Below are 17,155 nucleotides of genomic sequence, written 5' to 3'. Positions count from 1 at the left end.
TTAGTTCTCAATCCAAAGACATTACTATTATTTTTTTTGTATTGTCAATAATCATTTATATTACCAAATAGTTACAAGTTCTGGTATTCTTCATTCCTGTCAGAGATTTTATTTTGGATTACTTTCCTTCTGCGTGAAAAAAAAGTCACTCTAGTATTTTTTCTACTGAATGCCTGTTGGGATAAATTTGCTTAGTTTTTTGGTTTATTTTTTTTTCCCCCTGAAAACATGCTTCTTTCTCCTTCCTTTTTTTTAAATTCATTTTTATTGAGATATATTCACATACCGTGCAGTCATACAAAGCAAAGCATACATTCAATTGTTTACAGTACCATAATATAGTTGTGCATTCATCACCAAAATTAATTTTTGACATTTTCATTACCACACACACAAAAATAATAAGAATAAAAATTAAAGTGAAAAAGAGCAATTAAAGTAGAAAAGAACACTAGGTGCCTTTTTTTTTCTCTTCCCCCGTTTTTCTACTCATCCATCCATAAACTGGACAAAGGGGAGTGTGGTACATATGGCTTTCCCAATCACATTGTCATCCCTCATAAGCTACATTTCTATGCAATCGTCTACAAGATTCATGGGTTCTGGATTGTAATTTGATAGTTTCAGGTATTTACTGCTAGCTATTCCAATTCATTAGAACCTAAAATGGGTTGTCTATATTGTGCATAAGAGTGCCCACCAGAGTGACTTCTTGGGTCCTTTTGGAATCTCTCTGCCACTGACGCTTATTTCATTTTCTTTCACATCCTCCTTTTGGTCAAGAAGATGTTCTCCATCCCATGATTCTGGGTCTAGATTCCTCCCCAGGAGTCATATTCCACATTGCCTGGGAGATTTACTCCCCTGGGTGTTAAATCCTACTTGGGGGGAGGGCAGTGATTTCACCTTTCAAGTTGGCTTAGCTAGAGAGAGAGGGCCACATCTGAGCAACAAAGAGGCATTCAGGAGGAGGCTCTTAGGCACAATTATAGGCAGGCCTAGCCTCTCCTTTGCAGTAACAATTTTGCCAAGGGCAAGTCCCGGGGTAGAGGGCTAAGTCCATCAAACCACCAGTCCCCTATGTCTGTGAGCACATCAGCAACCATCGAGGCGGGGAAGCCCAACACCCCTGCATTCTCCACCAGCAACTCAGGTGGGCTCTGCACACTTCCCTCACTGTTCTTTCCCTTTATTCCAATTAACTCCCCCCCGTTTTTTTTAAATTAACTATATAAAAACAAATTTTTTCTAAAGATATACAATAAAAAAACATTTCAAACAAACTGTAACAAGGGAGTAAGAAAAAGACAACTAACCTAAAATAACTATTTTACTTCCAAAATGTTCCTGCTCTACCCCAAGAAAATAATCTAATATAGCAACATTTCTGTGAACTTCTTCCTACCATACCTATCAGAAATTAACAAAGCATAGTCATTCCTGTGCATTCCCAGAATGTTAAATTTGCCCATGATAACTTATCTGTTCTTATTGGGTTATCACTCCCCCATCACTAATTACTCTCTATCATTAGTTCCCCTACATTATACATTATAAACCATTTATTTTAGGAGTATGTTGTTTAACCTCAAGGTGTTTGTGAATTTTCTAAGTCTCTGATGTTTATTGACATCTAATTGTATTTCATTGTGGTCAGAGAATGTGCTTTGAATAATTTCAATTTTTTTAAATTTATTGAGGCTTTTTTTATGTCCCAGCATATGGTCTATTCTGGAGAAAGTTCTGTGATCACTAGAGAAGAATAGGTATCCTGGTGATTTGGGATGTAACGTTCTATATATGTCTGTTAAGTACAATTCATTTATCGGATTGTGTAGGTTTTCAGATTCCTTATTGGCCTTCTGTCTGGTTGATCTATCTATAAGAGAGAGTGATGTGTTGAAGTCTCCACAATTATTGTGGAAACATGCATTGCTTCCTTTGGTTTTGCCAGTGTTTGTCTCATGTATTTTGTGGCACCATGATTGGGTGCATAAACGTTTATGATTGTTATTTCTTCTTGTTGAATTGACCCTTTTATTAGTATGTAGTGGCCTTTTTTGTCTCTCATAACATCCTTGCATTTAAAGTCTATTTTATCTGAAATTAATATTACTACACCTGCTTTCTTTTGGCTGTAGCTTGCATGAAATATTTTTTCCGATCCTTTCACTTTCAATTTCTTTGTGTCTCTGTGTCTAAGATGAGTCTCTTGTATGCAACATATTGCTGGTTCATATTTTTTGATCCATTCTGCCAATTTATATCTTTTAATTGGGGAGTTTAATCCATTTACATTCAATGTTATTACTGCAAAGGCATTTCTTGAATCAGCCATCCTATCCTTCAGTTTATGTTTATCAGATATATATTTTCCCTCTCTGTCTTATTGTCCTTTAATGAACCAAAATTGAATCTCTTTAGTACTGAACCTTTCTCCATATATCTCTGTCCTTTCTTTGTTTCTCTGTCAGTAGGGCTCTCTTTAGTATCTGAAGTAGGGCAGGTCTTTTATTACCAAAGTCTCTCAACATTTGTTAGTCTGTGAAAAATTTAAGCTCTACCTCAAATTTGAAGGAGAGCTTTGCTGGATAAAGTATTCTTGGTTGGAAATTTTTCTCTCAGAATTTTAAATATGTCATGCCACTGCCTTCTCGCCTCCATGGTGGCTGCTGAGTAGTCACTACTTAGTCTTATGTTGTTTCCTTTGTATGTGGTGAATTGCTTTTCTCTTACTGCTTTCAGAAATTGCTCCTTCTTTTCAGTGTTTGACAGTCTGATCCGAATATGTCTTGGAGTGGGTTTATTTGGATTTATTCTATTTGGAGTTTGCTGGGCATTTATGCTTTGTGTATTTATATTATGTAGAAAGTTAGGGAAGTTTTCCCCAACAATTTCTTTGAATACTCTTTCTGGACCTATACCCTTCTCTTCCCCTTCTGGGACACCAATGAGTCTTATATTTGGACATTTTATTTTATCTATCATATCCCTGAGTTCCGTTTCAACCTTTTCAATTTTTTCCCCATTCTTTCTTTTGTTCTTTCATTTTCCGTTCTGTGGTCCCCGAGGTCACTGAGTTGTTGTTCAGCTTCCTCCAGTCTTGTACTGTGAGCATTCAGAATCTTTTTAATTTGGTTAACAGTTCCTTTTATTTCCATAGATCATCTATTTTTTTATTTACTCTTACAATTTCTTCTTTATGCTCTTCTGGGGTCTTCTTCATGTCCTTTATATCCTGTGCCATGCTCTTCTTCATGTCCTTTACATCCTGTGCCATGCTCTCGTTGTTTGTCTTTAGTTCTTTGATTAATTGCTCCAAGTACTGTGTCTCCTCTGATCTTTTGATTTGGGTGTTTGGGTTTGGGTTATCCATTTCATCTGGTTTTTTCATATGCTTTAAAATTTTCTGTTGTTTTTGGCCTCTTGGCATTTGCTTTATTTGATAGGGTTCTTTTAGGATATGTAGGATTATTCAAAGACTAATCTCTAATTTGTCAGATCTACAGCTTGGTGACATACACTTTCTCTAACCAGCAGATGGCCTCGACAAGTCACCTATTCCCCTCATGTCAGTTCTCCCCAACTTCATCTTTGTGGTGTATGCGGGTTTGACTCTTGTGGGGTCCAATTGGTGTGCCAAATTTGGGTGTGTTGATGGTGCTGTCCGCCCTGAATGTGGGGCATGTGTCTGAGCAGTTAGGGAGGCAGGGCAACCTTAATAATCAAACCTCCCAGATGTTGCTGGAGATTTAAGGCTGTTGCAAGAGGCTAAACCTTCATTTCAGTCTCCCCCCATATTGTCTCTGGCACTGACCCACAAGTCCTTGGTATTGGTGTATGGCCCCTGGGATTTCCAAGAGGGTTCCTCTTCCAAGCCGTGCCCTTCTAGGGCCTCTGCTGAGGAAGGGTTGTGCTACATCACAGGTGCACGCCATCCCTCAAGGGAAGTTCTGGGCCACCAGGCCATGTAGGTGCGTTCCCAGCCTGCTGTAAGGATGGCTGAATGGGGCATGTTAATTTCCCCCTTTTTGCACTGTACCACCTTCCCAGCTGTGGGATGATTAGCTGTGGGTACACAAAAGGCTATTGTCCATGCCCAATGTTGTGGCGTGTGCACGTGTTGCTGGAAACACTTCCTGTCACACTGGTTTTTTTGGCACGGCTCTGGGCTGTGGCGCCAGCACCCGGCAGGAGCATTCCCAGCCCACCAGGAAGAATGCTGCAAGGAGTGTGGTTATTTTCCCCTTTTGGCTCATCACTGCCTTCCTTGCTCGGAGACAATTAGCAGCGGATGCTCAAAAGGCTATCTTCCACTCCAGATATTGAGGCATTCGCACAGCCCGTTCCTGCTGCGCTTCACTGTGCTGTTCTTACTGTCGTATCTGCAGCTGCTTTTGGGTTTTTTAAAAAATAACTAGTCCGCCTCCAAAGACCAACCCACGGTTTCCCCACAATGCACCGTTGCTGCTGGATATTCAGCAGGCTTGCTCACTTGTTTCAGAATGCAGACTCCTGGATTCACCAAGTGCACAGTCCCTGTGGAGTTAGCAGACCTTGTCCAGCTGGTGCATTGTTGGAACTGGTGTTCTGGGTCACTTTCTGGCTTTTATCTAGTATTTTTCACAGAGGTGTTTTTTTGCCCTGTCTTTCCTAGCTGCCATCTTAGGTTCTCCCTCTCCTTCATTTTTTATGCTGAGTTTGCACAGTGCAGAATTTTAGGTTGCTGGTGATTTTCTTTCAGTGCTTTAAAGATGTCAACCCATTGTGCTTTGGCTTCCTTCATCAATTTTACTGAAATACAAGCTATCAGTCTTATCCTTCTGGTTTGAAGTCAATTCATCTTTTTTTCCTGGATGCTATAAATTTTCCCTCTGTTTTGGATTTTCAAAATTTTGACTAAAATGGGACTAGGTGTGGTTTTCCTTCAATCAATTTTTTGGGGTTTCTCAGATCTTTTTAATCTGTATTGATATCTTGCATCAGTTTTAGACAATTCTTAGCCATTTTTCCTTTAAATATGACTTTTCCATTCTCTGCGACTCTGATTAAAGGTGTGTTAGGACTTTTGATTGTTTTATATACATATATTACATGTATGTTTTACATGCATTATTTTATTTATTTACTTATTTTGCTTGCCTGTTTCTTTTTCTGTTTCAGTTTATACATTTTCTGTGTACTTATTCCCAATTGGTTATTTTCTTTTTACCTTCCAAAAAACCAATTTTGTGTTTTGCTCTATCAAATCTGCTATAAAATCCTTCTATGGATTTTTAATTCCAAACATTGTATTTTCAGTTCTAGGATGACTTCTTGATTGTTTTTTCATTTTTTTTTTTTAATGGAGTGTAAGTCTCTGGTATAATTCTCCATTTTTCATCTATATTTAATATTTTCCTTTACTTTTTCAAATATATTCAATGTAGCTACTTTAAAATTCTTGATCGTTAAATTTAGTATGTGGATTTTCTGTAGCCTTTTTTTATCCTGGTTTTTCTCTTGGATGTGTTATATGGTCTTGCCTGTTTGAATGTGTAATGATTTTTTTCTTCCTTAGCACACATTATGTATAAAGAGGCTCTATAATGAGTTATTTTTTCTCTGGAACTTTTCTCCTTTTCCTTGTTAAAGTTCTCAGTTCAGCTTTTTACTATTTTGTTTCATCCTGCTTCAAAACTTGATAGAAGTCTAGAAGAGAAGATCAGCTATGTGTTTGAGGCCCCTTACATCATAATTTTTTCACTTCAGCTATGCATGGAGAATAATATAGCTGAGACTTTCTCTCTTCCAAGGTGGTCTTTTGTGGAGGGACCTCTTCTAGATTCTTAGCCCCAAAATTCACTGTGAATTTTTTAATGTCCTTGGGGAAAAAATTTCTGGAGGGACTCAGGTTCAATTCAACATTCTCTCTGGGTTTTACCTTTCACCTATTTCTCTCTCTCTCTCTCTCTCTCTCTCTCTCTCTCTCTCTCACTCACTCACTCACTCACTCTCTCTTTCTCTTTTCCTGACTTAAGAACCACAAGTCTGAGGGAAAGTGGAAAATTTTACCCTGCCTTTAGGAAGCTTTCAGCCTGGCTCTTTAGCCTTTTACAGACTCAGAATTCAACAAATACCTCATAAGGAAGACAGGAAATGTGTTTGAGGAAACTTCATTTCTTGAATATTTCTCTTCAGTACCACATGAAGTCTAAACCTGGTTTCTTTTTCTCCCAGAAGTACTCTCTCCTTGAGTCAACCCTGGATCCTTACCTTCAAACTCATGCTCAGAACAGGCAAATGTCCCTGAAGAAAAAAACATTTGCCTGTTAGCAATTTACTTCCAAAAAATTCTCTCCTCTCACACTTCAGTCCTCCCAGCTCTTGATTGTTTAAACAGCAATTTGGCCTTAGTGGTATGATTTTTATAATTTATGTTGTCTGAAGGAAATGTTGGTCTGCCAGTATCTATGTCATCCTACCATTAAGATAAATTACAGATCTTCACAATGACTTACACTTCAGTTTGAAAGGCATATTTGCATTTGTAATTCTATCCTTGCTCTTCACTGAAAATTTTGCATTTTACTTTTTACATCAGATGTTAAAGTTTATGTATAAAAATAGAAGGTGAGGTAAACTCATCCTTAAAAAGAGTTTGAAAAATACTTCATGTAGGAAATAAGGCATAAAGAGCATCTTAATAAATGAATAAGAGATTGCAAAGTAGGTAAATGATGGTGATGGTGAAGGAGGCAAGTTATAGAGCAATGATACAGTCTGATAAATTTAGGGAACAGATATCCTCATTTGATGAAAATATTACTGTCTTTTAGAAAAAATGAGTAATCTTTCTTGGGGAGACTATATATCCTAATTCCTCAGTTCCTTTCTATTGTGGAGAACACAGAATCAACCTAGAATACGGACATGTTAAATTAGTTGGGCCTGTGGTGATATTTCAGAGGGTCTTTGTACTACCTGATAGTACATGTAAAATTACATGTAGCATTGTGTATTTGTATAAATGTGCATATGTTGTGTGTATATGTGTATAATTGTTTTCTAGGAGATTGTTTATAAACTTTTTTTCAGATTCTTATTCCAGCCAGTGCCTCAAAAAAAAAAAAAAGAAAAACCAATAAATTATGAGGAAACAAACCTCCTTTTCCCTCCTTGGCCATAACCCCAAGAGACAGCAGGCAGCTGCCCAGGCCTTCTCCTTTGGGCATCCAGTCATGTAGCTGTCACTCCATAGCTTTCAAGATGAAAGCATCTTTACAAGCCTTATGGACCCAAGACTTCAAATACTGCCTCACTCAGAGAAGTCCTCAAAACTTTCAGAGGCCTAAAATACCACATTTATAATTCCCATAATTTTCTATAATTTAATTTAGTTCAATCCAGTTCAACAATTATTTGCTTCAGTTCTTTCAATGAACACCTCCCCTCAGCCTTTTCCTACCTTTTATACTCCCCTTCACCTTACCTTTCTTGGTGAAAAGGAGGAAGGAAAGATTCCCAGCTGCATGTATAGACCATAGAAGAGAAGGGATCTTAGTTTACTATTTCCTTTCACCTTAATTGAACATGAATCTCTTGACTTTAAATATTTTGCATTTACTTGACAACCTTATAGACATCTATTAACATAGATTCCTATATTGTAAATCTGAGATTCTTATGAAGAGTTCTTTGAGTGGTGGGGAAAAATAAGTTGCAAAAACATCAATGTCATTTTCAGTCCACAAGTGGATAATTTGAGTAATTCAGTGATTTTCAAAATTATAAGTTTAGATGCCTGTCTTCTAACAGAATATGAATTTTTCAAAAATTATTCCTCTAAAAACTCTTCATACAAAGATTAAGGCAATGCATTAGAAAGAATATATCACTGTAAGGTATACATACTAATTAAAGTCTGTTGAAATTTCCAAAGATATTTAGAGACATTTTTCTCATCCCTTGAAAATCATTTATATAATATGCATACTTTATACAGTGAAGTTTAAAACACTGTTAAGTAGCTTTGATCTTATAGCATCTACATTTATAAATTATAATCAAAGCATATGTCCATATGTAACTTATTGGACCTTTCTCAGGTGCTTTCTTTTCTCTTTTGGATCTTCGCTTCCTTTATTTGGTATCTTCAGAAAAACATGTTTGCTGGCCTTTGAAGTAGGTAATTCTCTATAAGAAGATGTATTTGGAAAACAAAAAAAATGCTTTCTGTGGGGCCTTGGTGTCTTTGCAGACCTAGCAAGGGATATCGCCCCAACTGAGACATTTCAAAATGTGAGTTAGTAGCCTTTGGTTCTAGCAGAATATGCCTTCTGGAATCTTATAGCACTCTGCGCTAGGAAGTCCGACGTGCTTTAGGGTTTTGAGTCATCCATAATGGCTTCAAAGAGAGCCCCTAAAGCTTCAGGACCATCCCAGACTAGATTTACTAGCCAGGATGAACAGGTTGACCAAGCACAAAGTCAACTTTCAAGGCTGCATTTTTTGGAAGCGCTCCAAAGGGGAAGAGCATTCCCTAGTCAATGAATCTAGACTCACTTAGGATTTTTCCTTTTGGAAGAGATCTCCAGGAACCTCTCTTAAATGTGAAAAACAAGCCATTTAAATCTTTTGCCAGGCACTAAGCAATGCAGGAATCAGTATTCGTCCATCATTGAAATCCTCTATACTTGCCTCCGGTCCCAGAAAGAAATTGTTCAGGAAGGTATTTTATCTAAATTATAAATTATGGGATATTTTCAAATTATATTTTTATCATCATTACATTGATAAGCTCTATTTCTCCTCCTTATTTCTTTTTTTTGGAGGAAGATTGGGATTCATAAAATTGGTCCATATTGTCCTATATTGCTAATATCAAAACAATGACTTGGAAGGAGCAAACCACACTTGTAGGACTATTTTCCCAATTTTACTTTGTTGCCTTCATATATTCCAATTTAAAGGCTGCCACACACATGCCCCCTGTCCTGCACCTCCTTTTTTCTGAACCTTAACAAAATAAATTTATTAATTTTTGGCTAGATTGTACTTGCTGGTTTAAACATGCTTTTAGATGCTTTCTGACCCTGGCCCATCTTTACCAGCAGTTTTTTTAGTTAGTTAGTTACTTTGAGAAATTGTGGGTTTGCAAATCAGCAATGCAGGGTTCCCATATACTACCCTACTATTAATATCTTGCATTGGTGTAATATATTTGTTACAATTGATTAAAGGACATTTTTATAATTGTACTATTTACTATAGTCCATGGTTTAACGTACAGTTCACTGTGTTGTGCAGTTCCATGTATTTTTTTTAGTATAATTCTAGTAACATATATACAACGTTACATTTTCCCTTTTAACCACATTCAGATATAAAATTTAGTGCTGTTGATTACATGCCAATTTTGTGCTGCCATCGCCACTATCCATGACCAAAATTTTTCATCGTCCCAAATAGAAACTCTACATTTGAAGGTTTAACTTCCTATTCCCTATCAAGATTTTTATTGGGTACAAATATGAAGCTATTTGATTCAATGCTTTATTTCCCATTTGGTGTTATGTTACTCACTGGAACAATTACAGCATAATATAATGTTGATGCCACTGGAGTAGCATAGTATGTTTGCCACATCCTGGATTTTTTTTAACAATTATAGAATATAAACAATTTTAAATTTTGTAATAATTATAGAATTATAGAAAAGCAGGCATAAAATTATCAGTGTACATTAGAAATCTACTCAACAATTTCTGATATTTTTAGGTTAATGAACACAAAAATAATCAGCAATTATTAACCCTTTACACTCTTACTAACATGTAACAGTTTTTGTGCTTCATTCATCAAAACATAGCTTTTGAATAAGTAATCTAACCATTAAAAACATGATTGTAATATAGTTCTACATATGTAATTCTAATTTTCCCTACTGCCTTTTCCTAGTTCTGGAATGAAACCAAATACTAACAGGTACCAATATATTAAAAATTGTCAATATTCTGTATAACATAGAATCTCATATGGCAATATAATTTTTTCTGAAATAATCAGACTTTTATTCTGGAAGAATTGATAAATATGGCTTTGCACTTTTGTTTTTAAATTGCCCTTCATTTTTCTTCTAACAAAGGATGAAAATATAAGGTAAAGCCTTTTATCAGGTATCTTTGATAACAAATTACTTAAACTCCTATACTTAGATAGATACTTGTATGCTTTTTATATTCCTTCATTTACTGTGAATAATTGGAAAATAAAAATGAACTTCTATTGCAGCAAATATTCCAACAACACAGATCATATCCTGATGTTTAATATTAATTTAACTCTTCCTGATGTAAAAATTGTTTGGATCTTGGTTTCTTCCTTTTAAAAAATGATGACATTTACCTAGATAAGGCCACAAGATCCCTCTTAGCTTAAACCTCCTTTTTAGGTAAATATTTTAAGATGACTACTTTTTTTGGAGTGCTATAAAATTATCAGAAACCTGACAAATTTCAAAACACCAGGCTTTTATTAAATGATTTGTTTCTAAAATATTTTTTTAAATCCAGTATTTTGTTTTAAATATTAAAACTATGCCATAAGAGTAAATGTACTAATGAGTTACAATTAATTATATATAAATTAAAAAGTTAAGTAACAGGAAAATGACTTTTAAATGTGCAGCACAGGACCAGTTATTCTGTTTTCATTAGTTGTCATGTATCTTACCATGTCCTTTATCTGCTTGTGAATTTACAAGGAACACAGCAGGTTGTGAATTTTTAATAGGCTTTCTTGAAGGGAAGAAAAGGTCAATATTAACATAAAATTCTTCTGAAAGATTTGTGGCACAAATGTTTCACACTGGAGAACAGGTGTTACTAAGAAACTAAAGCCACAATAATCTGACATTTTTTCTATGTTTAAGGAAAACTTAATGTCTCACATAATAAATAGCACAAGGGCAGATCGATCTAAAAGTCATTTATCTCAAAGTAGATATTATTTGGCACTTGATCCATAATTCCACTTCTCAATAACATAACAAATGATTTTATTCAATTGTTTTTAATAAATCTATTTATTGATACCTAATATTCAAATAAAAATGGCAGAGTAAGGAGAAAGTTACAGTCGGAAGGACTAAACCTTATCTGATCATCACTTAGTGAGTTGGAATGAAATAAAATTGTGTCTCACACAGACACATGCAAACAAGAATGGAGGACAGAGATAATAATAGAGCAAGGGGGCAGAAAGCATGCAAATTAAAAAATAATACAGGTAAAAGACAGGGGGAAGCTTAGGAAGAGACTAAAACTAAAGAACGTTATTCACTGGCCTCTTTTAATGATTGTTAGGAAATCAACATCAAAATTCCTCTTTAGTTAGCTCTTTTATCCCATCAGTTTCTACTAGAGAGGAAGTGGTTTCCCAAGTCTCAGGAGATCTCAAAATTCATCTCTCTGCTCCTTTGACTATAGTAAATACCTGTTGCATTTTTTTGACTAGTCCACTTCTTAAATAGGTTTTTTTAAAAGAATCTTGTGATTAACAAAGGCTAATGTCAGTCTTCCAAATACAGTCACGTTTGCCCTTTATTCTAGTGTTAATGTTAAGTTGTTTTCCTTATAAGAAAAGAATAGATCGTTCTTTAATTCAAATTATCATTAATACAAACTCTACTGGATTAAGAAAATTTTATTGTAATTCTGCCTTCTTAAGACTATAACTTATAAATTCATAGGTCTCATTTGCTTCTCTTAATTAAATTTGCTTTCATTTTCCAATTTATGAAACCACAGTCAAACATCCAACCTTCTTCCCTTTGATACCCGACTGCCATCTTCAATTTTCTAATCCAACAGAAACTACCACAGTATATGGTCCAGTTACAAGATTTAATTTTCACTCTGTTGTATAAGTGAAGGTAAAAATCTTGCCATGATTCATATTCCAAAACTGATTTTATAAAAAATAAAGCTTGCCGTGCTACCAACTCTTGCATGTTAAGGTTAGAATAGCGGAACTTGTCTTCACAATTCTGTTCTTTCCTTACATCCTTTTGCACCCCATATCTAGTCCCTGTGTTATCCAGTGTTTTTTTCTAAGACACATAATTCATAAAATATAAAATTCTCCCAGCTTCATACCTGAACCATTATTTATATGATGGTTTATGTGTCATATGCTTAAGGAAATCCTCACACACTAGTACCTGTGCACTAGTTTAGGGGCTGTCCCGTGAATTTCTCCTGTACACTGTGTTTAAGTCTTCCAAAGCACTCATTGCCTGGAATGGAATTGTCTGTTAACTTTAAAAAGTAACTAATGCTCTTTCCGTCGTGGAGGACATCTGCTGATAGTCGGAGCGACAGATTCCGCAGGGCGGCCGCGGGACGCGTGGCGGCAGCGTAGGGATACCCTGAAAGCAGAGCGGCGGCGGTGCCCGGAGGTGCCGGGGGCTGTACCCTCCCCGGCCACGCCATGCGGGGCTGGAGGCTGCTGGCGCAGACCGGCGCCCAGGCGCTGGGCTGCAGTGCGGGCGTCCCGGCTTCTGCCCGGGGCTCTAGGAACAGAACAAACATCTGGCTCTTCATTAGAAGTCTCCATGGCAAGAGTTGTACTTGGTGGGATGAGCATCTTTCTGAAGAAAATGTTCCATTTATTAAGCAATTGGTCTCTGATGAAAATAAAGCCCAATTAGCAAGTAAACTTTGTCCTCTGAAAGATGAACCCTGGCCTATACATCCTTGGGAACCAGGTTCCTCTCGAGTTGGCCTTATTGCACTGAAGCTGGGCATGATGCCTTTATGGACCAAGGATGGAAAAGAGCATGTGGTCACGTTACTTCAGGTACAAGACTGTCATGTCCTAAAATACACTCCGAAGGAAAACTATAATGGAAAAACGGCAGCCCTAACTGTAGGAGGAAAAACTGTATCACGTTTCTATAAATCTGAATCCATATTGGAATTTTACCGAGAACTTGGATTGCCGCCAAAACAGAAAATTAAAATCTTTCATGTGACAGATAACGCTATAATTAAGCCAGGTACTCCTCTTTATGCTGCTCACTTTCGCCCAGGACAGTATGTGGATGTTACAGCTAAAACTATTGGTAAAGGTTTTCAAGGTGTCATGAAAAGATGGGGATTTAAAGGCCAGCCTGCTACTCATGGTCAAACGAAAACCCACAGGAGACCTGGAGCTATTTCAACTGGTGATGTTGCCAGAGTCTGGCCTGGAACTAAAATGCCTGGACAAATGGGAAATAGAGATAGGACAGCATTTGGACTGAAGGTGTGGAGAATAAACACAAAGCACAATATAATCTATGTAAATGGCTCTGTACCTGGACATAAAAATTGTTTAGTAAAGATCAAAGATTCTAAACTGCCTGCATATAAGGATTTCTGTAAAAATCTACCATTCCCTACATATTTTCCTGATGGAGATGAAGAAGAACTACCAGAAGATTTGTATGATGAAAATGTGTGTCAGCCCAGCGCACCCTCTATTACATATGCCTGATCTCACTGGATATGGCAGAACTTCACGTTTTCTGGGCTTTGCTGAGCCAGAACAACAATATAACCAGGAACAGTATTTTCCTTTCTTGGCCATGACAGTACTACACTTGTCATCTTTGTCAAGGGCATACCTATTACCCATTCCCCAACTGATTTTTTTTTAGAAAAACTACCACAAAACAAATCCATTAAGTAGATTGGATGTGCCAAATGTTAAGGGACTAGCAGTTTGCATATTAGCAAAATCTTTGTAATTTGTGGGCTTCATTTGCTTTTATTACGCATTTCCCAAAATATTCTAAGGTGTATATAAATGTAATTTCTTTTATTAAAAAATATTTTGTCTGTCTTTGTGAAGGGGTGGTTGTAAGCACTGGAAAACAATATAGGGATTATGGTGCAACCTATTTTAATAAAAGAAACCATTTCCTAAAAAAAAAAAAAAAAAAAAAAGTAACTAATTATTAACAGAGTCAACAAATATTTCTCAATTAAAATTGTTGAATGAATGGGCAGTAAACTTCATAACTGTCTACCTCAAAGCGCAAAGTTATCTGATGAAATGATAAATAATAACAGTGATCTTTTCTTATCAGACAGAATAAGATATATACAATGCTTAGATATGACATTTGGAAAATTGCCACAAGGGTGTACATTCACATAATCACATAGTTTCCTGGCAACTATATATATATTTTCAACTGCTAAAAAGCATCAGTCTTGTCATTTTTGAGCATTGTTCCCTGGAAAACAGAGTCAAATGTTACTTCTGAGACCTTTTTAGCTTAAAGCAAATATTTCTTGAGTTCTGAAGAATATTTTGTGTAAGAATAGCTAAAAATGCAGTAATAAACTATCTTGTAACCTGATTTCTGTAGCTTTGCCTCCAAAGTATATATCCATTTGAGCTTTCCTTTATCTGTATGTCCATAATAATAAGTTGTTTATTCAGATACCGGAAAATGGAGTTTTGTTCATCAATGATAGCTAACTGCTAATTACCATAAACAATTAACCAAAAAGTGGGTTTTTCTTTTGTAGACCCAGAAATTACCAGTAATCCAATATACTAGGATTAATATATATGTATATGTTTAAAAATATGTATTTATTTTAAATAGTTTTGATGTCCATTTAAAAAAGTTTTCACAGTGAAGTTAATTAACATAAGCTCCAATGACGAGAAAGAAACTTTCAAATAGAAAAACAAAATTTTATTTTTATATAGGAAGCAATCAGTTCCATATTCCTGCATTATTTAGATAAATGACTCACTCTGTACAAGCTCTTTCATAATTGAAGGATATTGTCTCCAATTTTTAATTCTCTAGGCCGTAGGTTGGTGTGCCTACTCTGATTAATGTCTTCATTTTGGATGAAAATTACAGAGAAAATATATCTGTGTTTGTATCTAATTTATAATAAATGCTTTGTAGAACTTAAAACTACACAATGATTTTATATTTCTTATCAAATAAATCACAAAGTAACATTTAGAAAAGTATACTCTCTCATTGCAAATAATAAAACTGTGCTTCTAGGTTATAAAAATATACACTACTTGGGTAAGAAACTAAAGAGAATCCAATAATCCCTGTGTTTCACAGCCTTTGAAATGTCAGATTCTCCTGTGGCTATGCCCCTCCTTCATGAACCTGACGTCCCTTCCCAGATCATGCTTATAGTATTCGGTACCTATCATTCCCTGCCCACCACTAAGGCTCGCTTTCAGGTCCTGAGAATTTCTTCCTCACGTCAGTCAGCCAGCAAAGGGCAGACTTACCTGCTTGCTAGTATATGCACCCCTCAGCCTGAGAGCTGGCCTGGCAGGCAGCTCTCATAAATAAATGAATTTTAGATGGAGTTTGCTTGTATCACCCAGGCTCATGGCCTGTGATTTGCACTGGGATAGATGTCCACTTGAGTGCATGCAAAAGTCTGTGCAGTGATTAATTGATTCTGGAAAATAAGTGCATTTGGGGCACAGGAAAGGGGACAGTACAAAGGCTTGTCGTGCATTGCCTTCTTCCTGTACAAAATTTCTCCTCTAAGTTTGTTAAAAAGATACCGTTTGCAAAGCAGGAGGCTAGAAACATTTTATTTTACAGTTTATTAACTTGATTTATAACTTTAATTTATATAGACTTGTATTATGTGGACATCCATGTGTACTCTTGCTATAAACCCTGCAAGCAGTTGTGAGGCAGTTGCTGTCTTGTAGGAACCAAAGAATGATAGATGATATTCTAAAAGAAGGAACTATGTCTTATACAACTTTGTCTGTCTTACTGTTTTTGAAATATGACTAATTACCCAACAGAAATTTAATATCTAATAATAAGTTTATAGGGCATGAATTCCTGTACCTTATGAGAGTAAAAGACTTTTCCATTCCCAGGAAAGAATGAGGGGTGCAATGCACACATCAACCATATCATGACTTCTGACATTTCTTTATAAGGGGTTATTTGCCCATCAAAATGGTTATTTACCAAGCAAAGCCCTCTTTGGTTTATTTTTTTTTTTTTTCCATTTAGACTATAAATCACTCTGATAGGTAAAAGGCTATATCTATTGTTTAAAGTCTATAAACGAGTACAATCACTTATTCAACTCTCATTTCAAGAGCTAGGCTACTTGACTACATTATTCAGTGATGGAATCACAGAGACCTCCTTTAAATTCTTTCAGCCTTTATGTAGCATTAGACATTATCATGGATATGCTCTTTTTATTTCCCCTAGCTTCATTCGGACCAAGATAAAGGAGATGGATCACTCAAATACATTTTATCTGGAGATGGAGCTGGTACTCTTTTTATTATTGATGAAAAAACAGGTGACATTCATGCCACAAGAAGAATTGATAGAGAGGAAAAGGCATTTTATACACTGCGTGCACAAGCTATTAACAGAAGAACTTTGAGGCCAGTGGAACCAGAGTCTGAGTTTGTGATCAAAATCCATGATATCAACGATAATGAGCCAACATTCCCAGAAGAAATTTACACAGCCAGTGTTCCTGAAATGTCTGTTGTAGGTAAGTTCCTTTATAACATTTATGATGGTATTTAAAATTTTTTAAAAATTATGATCAGGAAAATCCACATTTTATTGGAAGAATATACTCATTTTTCTCTTGTGAGTGAAGTTATATGAACCAATAAAGCAATTCTGATTTTTCTGCTAAACAGTAATAATAGCAAACTCTCAAACTTATTTCTCACTAGCTGCTCAGGGATAGTTATTTAATATTTACTTCATTCAATCAAAAGGACTTTTGGCAATTGCCGGTATATACAGTCCTTTTAAATATTCTGAACTTTATTAAACAGCTTTTAATAGTTCATGGAACTTGGGATCATTTTGGAATATTTCTAAATTTAGAATTTAATACATTCATAAAATTGTATTCTGAAACAGATGTTAATTATTTTATAGTTAATTAGTGGAGAGTGTGGAAGAAGAGCACACTTAGTCCTTTGTGAGTAGATATGTCCTTTACATGAAACAAATCTATTATGTGAAAATGAATTTAAATATCAAACTGAGCATTTGTGAAGTGACTGCATTTATTACAATCTGATACAATGCAGCATTATCTACTGCATACATAAAATATACCTGTTGGCTAAA

The 17,155-nt window shown here is 35.8% G+C and overlaps 2 protein-coding genes across 2 annotated transcripts in view; both read left to right on the top strand.

Annotated features, from left to right (window-relative positions):
• CDH10 (cadherin 10) overlaps window positions 1-17,155 on the top strand; it is a 196,570-nt gene that overhangs the window by 125,333 nt on the left and 54,082 nt on the right. The window contains 1 exon segment of the mRNA XM_037799311.1: window positions 16,265-16,559. Coding sequence (XP_037655239.1) covers window positions 16,265-16,559 — 295 coding nt within the window.
• LOC119506328 (39S ribosomal protein L3, mitochondrial) lies at window positions 12,335-13,839 on the top strand. Its single transcript, XM_037799312.1, has one exon. The coding sequence runs from the start codon at window positions 12,472-12,474 to the stop codon at window positions 13,516-13,518; it is 1,047 nt and encodes a 348-aa protein (XP_037655240.1). The 5' UTR covers window positions 12,335-12,471; the 3' UTR covers window positions 13,519-13,839.

The sequence above is a fragment of the Choloepus didactylus genome, chromosome 11 (genome assembly GCF_015220235.1).
Source record: "Choloepus didactylus isolate mChoDid1 chromosome 11, mChoDid1.pri, whole genome shotgun sequence".
Taxonomy (NCBI): domain Eukaryota; kingdom Metazoa; phylum Chordata; class Mammalia; order Pilosa; family Megalonychidae; genus Choloepus; species Choloepus didactylus.
This window is presented reverse-complemented; position numbering and strand designations above follow the sequence as displayed.